The 10,458-nt window shown below is 40.9% G+C and overlaps 1 protein-coding gene across 1 annotated transcript in view; it reads left to right on the forward strand.

Moving 5' to 3' along the window:
- Positions 1–9,167, forward strand: part of LOC121522310 (calsyntenin-2-like) — a 347,129-nt gene extending 337,962 nt beyond the window's left edge. Inside the window, exons 16-17 of the mRNA XM_041806529.1 lie at positions 6,322–6,506; positions 6,612–9,167. Coding sequence (XP_041662463.1) covers positions 6,322–6,506; positions 6,612–6,836 — 410 coding nt within the window. The 3' untranslated portion in view covers positions 6,837–9,167. The remainder of the gene's footprint in view (positions 1–6,321; positions 6,507–6,611) is intronic.
- Positions 9,168–10,458: the final 1,291 nt, after the last annotated feature.

Genomic DNA, 10,458 nt, shown 5'->3' on the forward strand with positions numbered 1-10,458 from the left:
CACAGATAAAGGCAACACCCTGATGGGCGCTGGGAGTCAGAGCCAGGAGCTACTCATAAACCACTGAGCCACAAAAATGAGCATTTGAGGAGTTTTTATGTCAGCCATCCATCCCTGGGTAAACACAGCCCGAATCAGGGGAACGCTCGGTTTCGCTCTCTGGTTTGTTTATTGTTCTGTTCATCAGACCGCCGCTCTCACAAGCACTCCTCAGTGATGGAGAGAAGCGTAAATTCACCACAGTCTCCAATGATTCAGCCAGAGTTTCCCTTCCATCAGTGCACGAGAGTCATCTGAAGTAAAGAGAGCACAGAGAGGGGGGAAGACATTGGTCTTAATCTTCTATACCACATTTAATTATTCATCACACTCTAATGGATTCTACTTAGAATCCTGGAGAGTTCAGTAGCCAGTGCCGCTAACAGCCCCCAGAGTTGGGAGAAGGTTGTGAGCGAGTGTTTAAAAAGGAGGTCAGAGGAGCAGAGTGGGACGTGGGTGGATGGAAATCAGGAATAAAGAAACAGCAAAAAGTAAACATGAAAAGGAAATTTCAAGTCATACTTCTCAGCCACGAAGTGTCTCTTAGCATGTAATTTTCACTCATGATATCATGCTGTATGAGCAGACTTTAGAGTGAAAGGAAAAGGCCAGTTTTGTGTGCGTGCCAGTTTGTGTATGCCTTCAACCGCATGAAAACAGTCGTCTGAGTAACTCCAAGGGGCTGCATGAATTCTCACTGCGAGGAAGATCAAAGGCCGTGGATGTAGTGAGAAAATCCAGGGAACTAGACTGAATCAAATGATCATCTGAAGAGCACCCTGTGTGTCTCACTCTCGTTAAATACACACGCACGTTCACACACACCAGCAGGGACTGGTGGAGAGAAAGGGCAGGCGTTGAAAAGTCGTGTTATCTCAGTAGGCTGCAGATCAGAGCAGGAGAAATAAACATTTTAGATCAAGAGAAATCCCCGAACGTGTGTTCTGGTTATGCTACCAAATAGGGCTTATGATACATCTTTGCAGCCGTGTATCACTCTGAGACCGAAATTAAGTGTGTTTAAGTTTTTTTTTTTTTTTTTTTTTTAATACATTTGAAACCATCTGCAGTTTACACACACAGCTCAGTTAAATAAATCCCTCTGCTTTTTTTCTCTTATTCGTCTGAATCCAACCCAGCATTCCTTGGACACAAATTCCTCTAAAAGTTTAAATATGAGGCAAAATATTCAGCTTTTGTCTGTACACTGGCAGCAATGTAAGATGAATTAAAAATTTAGAATTTTCTTTTTCCGGCTACATGCCTGCTTTGTGTTTTTCTACTAGAAATAGAGCAAAGACAAGGTGCAAACAAGGAGCAGCCATGCACTGTTTTTTGTACATGTATTTTGCCTTGGACTCAAATACTTTAGCTAAGCTTGATGTTGTGTAGGGCTGCTCGGTGGTACAGTGATATGTTCACTAATAATATTCCTAAACAAGAGATTTCAAACCTAGCTAAAGCCAAATAACTATTTCAGTAATTTGACTCAGTGTTGGACTCTGAAAAGGGGCTGGGGGCAATGTTGGTGCAATGGTGCCTTCTTAGATGCCTCTGTGGTGCATAAACATGAGGCCTGTGCTCAAAAAATCAATACGGCAGTATTTTGTCACATGCTCTTTGCAGATACATGCATCAGTAATGATGTTAAATAATCAGTATGGCCATAAATGCTGCAATGGCATTTTTAAAATACCCATCCCCATGGAGCAGTTAGCATTATAGCTAACAGATGGTAGATGATGCTAAACTGTATGATGCAGTGCATACTTCATCTTAAACAAAGTACTAGTAACATTGACGGAAAGTCTATAGCTGCCAACAAGTTTAACAGTAAAGATACACGATTATTTTGCATTCTAGAAAGTCAGGAGTTGGACATCAGTCATGTGGTATACAACCTGCGCAAAAACAAGGTAAAATACTGCAGAAACACCAATCTTCAACCAGACTAAATTAGCTGTTAGCAAAAAAGGCTAGGCTTGCTAGGGTGTGCCCTCATAACTAGCACCAAATGATGCTGTCAAGTCAAATTTCCCTCTTTGTCCCTATTGGGGCTGTCAAGATTAATTGCATTAACTACTATGGCAATTAATCTTTATTTCCATTTTTAACAAACATGTTTAAGCCACTGCAATATCTTCATTCAGTCACAGTGAAGTAAAATAAATTCACCATCACTCCTGAACGTCTCCATCCATCCATTTTCTATACCGCTTATCCCGTTGGGGGTCGCGGGGGAGTTGGAGCCTATCCCAGCTGTAATTGGGCGAGAGGCAGGGTACACCCTGGACTGGTCACCAGTCAATCACAGGGCTGACATGTAGAGACAGACAACCAGGCATGCTCTCATTCACACCTATGGCCAATTTAGTGTCACCAATTAACCTAATGAGGAGGTGGGAGGAAGCCGGAGTACCCGGAGAAAAACCCATGCATGCACGGGGAGAACATGCAAACTCCACACAGAAAGGCCCTGACTAGGAAGCAAACCAGGGACCAGGGTTCTCACACTGGGCTTTGACTTAGGAGTTTAAACCGCACAGATGACATCACCAAGAAGAATAGAGTGCATCATATTTGCTCCGAAAATCAGATTCAGAATCAGCTTTAGTGGCCAAGTATGCTTACGCAACAAGGAATTTAGCCTTATATAAAATAAAGCCTTTCTTTAAGATAAAGCCTAGAGTAGTGGTTCAAGGTTCATTCCTTGGAACACCCCCTACTTGTTTTGCAAAACATGGTCCTCCAGGGTGAACCCAGAAAAAAATGATGCTTTGCTGTCAAAGATTGGCATCAACTTTAACTTTTTTAGTGATAAAATACTATAAAACAGGCCCATACACATTTATCACTATCAAAAGACTTACATTGTCCCTGTTTTAACTGTTTGCTATACAACCAATTTGCTGCTTGCTGATAAGTTTGCTGATTGTTTGACATGTGGCACAATATGTCAACCAAAAATGTGCCCAGTAGTAATCAGCTGGGATATCATCCACACCATAGCAAAATTTGACATACTTTTGTCAATAAATCAGTGCTTTTATACTTGTAGAAGGAACAGCAATCAGTCTTTTGGAGCTATAACTTTAGTATGACTCAACTGAATACAGAAGAGCAGAAGATTTTAGCTTTCTTTTGTTAAATCCCTGTATTCAGAGTCAGAACTTTGCCCTAAATGATTGCTCAAGTGGAAGTTAAAGAATGGCTATCATGATCATTATTTTCTTAGGGTGTTTCAATAAAACTTCAAGAAAATCCAACTTTAACCGCTGAAGGACTTCACTCAAGGCTGAACTGATTGACAGGCTAGCAGAGTGAAACACTGCGATTGCAATCCTCTGAGCCACACTGCTAACATGGCTTAGTATTGATTAAAGGGCAGAAAATACAGTTTGAAAAGTGACATTTTTAAGAAAATCAATGGCTGTCAAAGTAATTAAAGATAACGACCATCAGCAGAGGAGCCATCTTATCTCAAGGTTTTAAAAAAGCCTGTAATAAAATAAGCTGGGAGAGAAAATAAAAAATCAATAGGCTATCACAAAAGGCATCCAATATCCAATGGAGCAAATAAACGTAAAGACAGTAAAGAAGAAGACTCAGCTGCAGGGACTGACACACAATACACAACACTAATAGTATGTATGGGAAGAAGGTGTTATGGCTGGGTATGTGGAGTTTGAGAGATTCAATCAAAGCTGAAAAGAAAGATGAAGTGTGATTAATGAAATGTATAATGGGACATTTTTTACAACATTTTGGAGCGCTTTTAAAACTGAAGGATCACAGCTTGAAGCTTTGAGTTTTGAGGATGTCTGGGGCATTCTGTGATTGTGATATCTCAAGAACACTTCATTAAACTTTGTTTTTTTTAAAACTTTGCAACACTGTCCACTCAGACTTAGGGATTTACAAATATCTCTTGAATGCTTTGAGAAGTTTTTCTCATTTTGTACAAATGTCCACTCTGACTCAAGGATGAACCAACTAGATTTTGGAGGTCAAAGGTCAGGGTCAGTGGGATCATGGTCATCCACTGCTTGCAAGCACAATACTCAAGCAGAGTTCCCGTGTGACTAATGAAGCCTAGCGTTAGTTCATGCAGGACACGGTAGTCCTACACCCAGCTGTGATCAGCTGATGGCCATAATGATGATCCTGATTTAACGCCTCCCAGCTCCCACAGCCAATCACAGCTCTTTCTCTCAACACAGCAATGTATTTAGACATGACGTACTATTGACTAGCCCCTGCTTGCCTTAATGCTGATGCACCACACTGCTGCTGCTGCTGCTGCTGCTGCTGCTGACAAAGCTTAACCTCCTCCTCCCCAGCCTCCTCCTTTATAGCATAGATCTTGTTGATCCCTCATATTGAGATTCATGCTACTCTTGATTAATTGTTTTTGAATGAACTTTATTGTATTCAATTCGCATTTTCATGAATGTATGCATCCATATGGAGGTTTCCATTTAGGGCAACTACTTAACATTTACCTGGGATAGCCATATGTTACCCAATTGAACAGCAATAAAATATGTTAATACAGAAACAATAAGATACAGCTTCATGTCTGCAGTAAAACCAGGCTGGGTTATTGCTACCCTGGTATTACAGCCTGCTTGACACATATTATACATGACAGGACTTGCTAAAGGCTGAATGACTGCAACAAAGGCTAACACAGCACATTTTGTAATCAGGACTTTTATTTCTACTTATGTAAGTTTTAGCAAGAGTAATTGTGCTTGTACTTGAGTACCATACTCTCTTCTTTTTCCACCTCTGTTGACTACCCAGAATAACAAATCTTGGTGACGTGTCGGCAGAGTTCCTCATCATGCCCTTGGGCAGAGTGTTGAGGTGTTTTATGTGTTTAGTTGTATTAAGAGTTTACTAAGAGTTTCAGGACTTACTGCAGCTCTGTCATATTGTAAGACAATTAATACTTTCAAAAGTGTAGTTTAACTATGAAGTGTAATATAGACACTTTGAAAGCGTTAAATTTATCTCTTTATGTATTAAATTTACAGTGTCAAATTTTCTGTGTATTTGACTTTATCATAGAGGTTGAACTTTAGCTGAACAACCTGTTTGGAGATCTGTTCTCTTTTTTTCTTGCCAATGAAGAAAGATCATACTTTACTGTACAGTCTCCTCAGTAGCAACTTAAAGTAAACTTTAAATTTAATACTTTATACTTAGAATTGAGTAGATTTACAGACCAGTACTTATACTTAATTCAGTAGATTTTTAACCAGAGTAATTGAACTTTTCTTGGGTGCAGTAGGTGTGTACTTTTTCCACCTCTGCCTAATGCTTAACCCTTGAGTTCAATGGTAAAAGGTAGCGGTTGATGGGCTTATACTCATGCAAATCTCAAGAAACCTGAATGGATCTTCTTTAAGATTTGCACAAACATCTGCTCTGACTCAAGGAGAAACTGTCCAGATTTGGGAGCTCATAACTCAGATTTTAAATTCATTTGGCCCCATGTGCATCCCTTGGTTAATGTAATATCCCAACATGCTTTGATGGCTGTATCTCCATACTTAGCACAACTGTCCACCCTGGCTCAAGGTTGAACTGGTTACATTTTTGAGGGCAAAAGTCACTCCAACCTTGTATATTGTGAGGTCCAAACCATATTGTAGCTTCTTAGAGCTATACCTTCTCTAAATGGGTCTTTTGTTTTACTTTTGTGAAGCATATGTACTCGCAATTTCATTTTTCTCACAATTTCATTAATCCCTATGTAGTTTGCTCTATGCATCAATTTGACCCCCATACACTTGACTAATCTGCAATTCAAAGTTTAGCACAAAAACATGAGCCTACACTGAGAAACAAAATTACTTACAGCCACACTACAACAACAAACAACCAAGCCCTTCCTCTTAATACGCTGTTGCACTTTCGCTGTCTGGAAATTGTACTACTGAATTGTTGTACTGTTTCTTTTTTATTGTCTGCATCCTTAGAGTACCTTAATGACTTAAGTGCAGTAAGAATTTATTTAAGACCTCTTTGAAAAGAATGAATGCAAGACATGCTCCAGTAAAATTTTTGAAGGTCTTCTGGCCACAGCGTTGCCAAAGCGTTAAAGTGAGTAAAAGTGGTTTAATCTCAGTAGAAGTCTTTAAAAATCTTTCTGTCCATTAAGCATAACTGTGATTTATTCCAGGACCCTTTGGCCTGCATACTCCACTTTCTGTGCTACTTTTCCATTAATGTCTTTCTTCTAACCCCTCCTTTTTCTCTCCCCCCTGCTCTCAGGTGTGCCGAGTGCTGCCACTGTGGTTATTGTGATGTGTATTGCTGCTCTTGTGGTGGTCGTAGTGCTGGGAATCTACCGCATCCACCTGACCCACCAGCAGGAAGTGAAGCTGGAGGAGACGGCCAAAGAGGAGGATGTGACCTGGGACGACTCAGCTCTTACGATCACAGTGAACCCCATGGAGGTAATACAAAATTTAAAGACTAGATATGAAAGAGTGGACTCAAAGGAAAATGCATGATGTATCACTCTTAAGCCTAATTTCTTAAATCAATATCCCTCCTCACAGAACCTGCAGGAGCCCCAGGCTGCAGAGGAGGAGGCCAGCGAAGAGGAGGAAGAGGATGACGAAGAAGAGGAGGAGGAGGACGATGATGAGGAAGAGGAGGAGGACGATGACATCACCAGTGCTGAGTCAGATGACAGCGAGGAAGAAGTGGACGTCCAGCTACCCAGGATGCAGCGTCAGAGCAAGAAGGGCCAAAGCTGGGACAAAGCAACAATATCTTACTGAAACACTAACACTAAAAAAACACTCACATACACAAATTACCTACACATTCATACAGAGGGTTGAAACAAAAAGACTTTAAGTGATGTTGATGCTCTAAAAATGAGGTTATATCTCCCCCTACTGGAAGACTACACTCACACACACACTCACACGCATACATACAGACACATTGCAATGATTTAACCTTAGCCTTCTCAGAAAGCCTCCTGTTTTATACAGTTGATAAAAAAAAAAAACATTACATGACAAAAAAGCTCATCAATCAAATAACTTTCACCTTCTTAAAGAGGCGGCGTCAAATAATCTCTCTTCAATGACAGGCTACACGAAAACTGATCCTGAAGTTTTATCACTCAGTGCGTTTACATGCAGTAAGGAAAGTAAAATTGTTGTGTTAGTCTGTCTAAACCTGGACTTTTAAGATGCAGGAAAGCATGTTTGTGTGATTCAAATGAAGATCCATTTTCTCTTGGATGTACACCACAATCAGTCCAGACTGGACTATGGTTCTGCACATGCTCCACAGTCTCTTTGCTGGGCTCTGACTTGGAATCTGAACAAAATAACAGCTTAAGCCTGGCACAGAATAAAACAGTAGTTCTCAACTGGTACAGCATCCCCTTCTTAATGACAAATCATAACCCAAATTTCTCTTTTTTTTTTTTACAATATTTTAGGAAAGTGGGGCAGTTTGAACTTGAGGTGAAGCAAAATATGAGACAGAACAAACTCTTAGAGACAAATTCAAATTCAAAATAAAGGTACATCAAAATTTTTTGCCACATTTTTTTCTGGCACACTTCTGCAACCCACTGAAAATGGCTTTGCAACCCACATTTGGGTCCTAAACTATCATTTGAGAATCAAGGCACAGAAACTGTTTTTTTATAATGTGAAAGACCCCAAATAATAATAGGTTCAAGCTTTTTTTTCTTTTTTTTTTTTTGAAGGAGTGTGGTGTGCAACCAGATGGCCAACACAGCACAGCACACATATATACTGTATTAATTCACCACCAACCAGTCTGCTTTCTCAAAACTCAACATTTCATGCAGACAAGTACACTCCCATGTCAGTTAGACTGAGGTCTAACAGCACATGTTGTATTCACACTTGTATTGTTGCCACAGATCAGAAGTTGCTCCTCCATTTCTGATGTCCATCTACTTTTTGCAATAGCTGGGTTTCTTGTGTTTCCTCCCTCGGTCAGTCTCTGATTCCATATAACAATCCTTTGCTGACTGTGGTTGGAAGGGAGAAATCAGGCTGCAGATTGGCACAGTTATCTTATAGTGTGTGCCAGGCTTGGAGTCACATTGTCCCCTGCCTTAACACATCACTGTAAGCTAGAAGTGCAACAGTCATCTCACTTGTACTGAAAGAAATGCACAGAGAGGGTACAAAATAAATGGAGCTGTAAAATGTGTCAATGTCTTCAATGATGCACATGCAGTCAGTTAGCTTCTTGCTAACTTCTTATCATGTTTAAGTGAATGCTCCACAGTGTCTGGGTTGGAATTTGACCTGCCATTTCAATTAGCATAGATGATAAGCCTTGTAAATATTGTTGTTGCCTGCCTTTTTAACATCACCTTAAATTAGAGGGTTAGTGTGCATTACATTTGGGCCAAAGTGAAGCATAAAGTTTGTCAAAGTATACAGAGCTGTAAACTTGTCCATGCTGTCACCATTTGACAAGCAACTGGTTAGCTGCTTGCTAACTTGTTAGCAAAATCACCTAGAAGAATGTCCAGAGTCAGGTCAGGTCAGGTATGGGGAGCATATGCAGTTTGGCACTTCACTGCATCAACCCTGACCTTGTACTGCTCCAGTCTTCTAATGGCCATCATCGAGGCTTGCACCAGGCCCATGCCCCATCTCATGATGCATGCATCTGCCCCTGATGTCTGGTTCGTCCCCAGAGGGTCCCGTGCATCAGGTGCCTGTCGAAGCATAGCTGCGACTCCCACATCCAGCAGCTGACCCGTCCCATCCCTGCCACCCTAGCCAGCATTAGACACATGGACTTGCCAACGGTACCCAAAAATGCGCCAAAGAGAAGTTGTCACAAAGCTACCAGGCCTCGCAAGACTAAAGTAAGACGAGAAGGACCAAGGGCTGAAAGACTCAGACTTTCATCAGATACGGGGGGTGGGCAAACCTGTCATCCCATGTGCAGTCGGTCATGTGCCCCAAGGTCAATATTAACTCAGTGAAATTGGGAATACTGCCACCTACAGTTATGGACTCAGACATGCTTCAGTCAAAAAGTTATATCTCCCAACTTTCTTTGTACACTGAGACAAGGACAGTAGTCTGAATAAATTGCCCTACTGAGCTATAGGTATGGCTTGATTTTCCTATGCATATAAATGTACTGAGTGAAACCCTGCACCATACTTTAAGTTTATTGTGTGAAATTCCACAGTGAGATTTCTGATGTCCCCAGAACATGCAAAACAGTCTTTGTTTAGGAAACTAAGTTGTAAAAGTAAAGAATCCGACTATTTTTGGTTTGTATACTTCATGTTCTGTAACGTCGTTATTCTAGCCTACATGGCAAAGCCAGGTGATTTTACAGAAATAGCATATTTTCAACGGTACTTAAAAAGAGACAAAAAAAGATGATCTGTGTGTAATCATGTGTAGGGGTCTGAGTTATGGGTTTTTGGGAAAGACAGAGGAGTCTCCTTGTACATTTTTATACGCTCTGTTCTTGTAAATACTGAGTATAGTAGGTGAGCCCCCCACCCCACCCCCACATTCCTAACTCCACTTTCTCCACCTCCTCTCCACCTGTACACAACACAAACACCACCTCTCACATTTATATGTACACACCCTGACCTGGACCCTTAGCCTGCAGGAGTCTTAACTGAACAGACCCCTCTGTCGTCAATGTGTGTTTCAAGCTCAGTGTTCAGATCATTCCAGCTGACCGCCGGTGGGGTTTCTTAGGATGGATGAGCCACTGCCATTATAGTGACTGGGTTTAGGCTGCACAAGGTAAGATGGTAGAGAAAAGACACAAGGGATGCAATAGAGAAGAGAGCTCCATACTGCTCATTTAACTTTAGTCAAAGGCGACCTCAGAGATGGGCACAGATCATGAGAAATGTGACTCTGTTAACCCTTAATATGGAAGTCTAGTTGATTATTTTCAAGTTCTGTAGTTAACACTAAGGTTAAGATTGTCTGATTGTGTAAAGGCCTTTTTGGGGTCCAGCAGTGAGTTTTCTGAGAAAATACACTGTTTTTTGTGTTAAGCACAGCTTGCAAGGATATACAAATACACGTTGTGGGGCAGGACTGTGCAGCTTGTGCACAGCAATAACAACAATAATAAACATATTTTAACCTGCAAAATAAAAGTTTCCACAATGCACAACACAACCAAACACATTTTTTCAGCCAAGTATCCGTGTGAAATATAGCTCTATTATGATGCTAAAGCATCTCCCAGGAAAAATAAAGATTTGTGGCTAAAGGTAATGCTCCTCCAAAGTAAGTGCACTGCTAAACCCCTCATCACTGGCCAGCAGCATTTCATAGAAAAGCTGTGGGATCCTTAGGCTAAGCAGTATTGTGGAGTGCCTGTGGCAGAGATGAGTATTTGGCTGGT

The sequence above is a fragment of the Cheilinus undulatus genome, linkage group 2 (genome assembly GCF_018320785.1).
Source record: "Cheilinus undulatus linkage group 2, ASM1832078v1, whole genome shotgun sequence".
Lineage (NCBI taxonomy): Eukaryota > Metazoa > Chordata > Actinopteri > Labriformes > Labridae > Cheilinus > Cheilinus undulatus.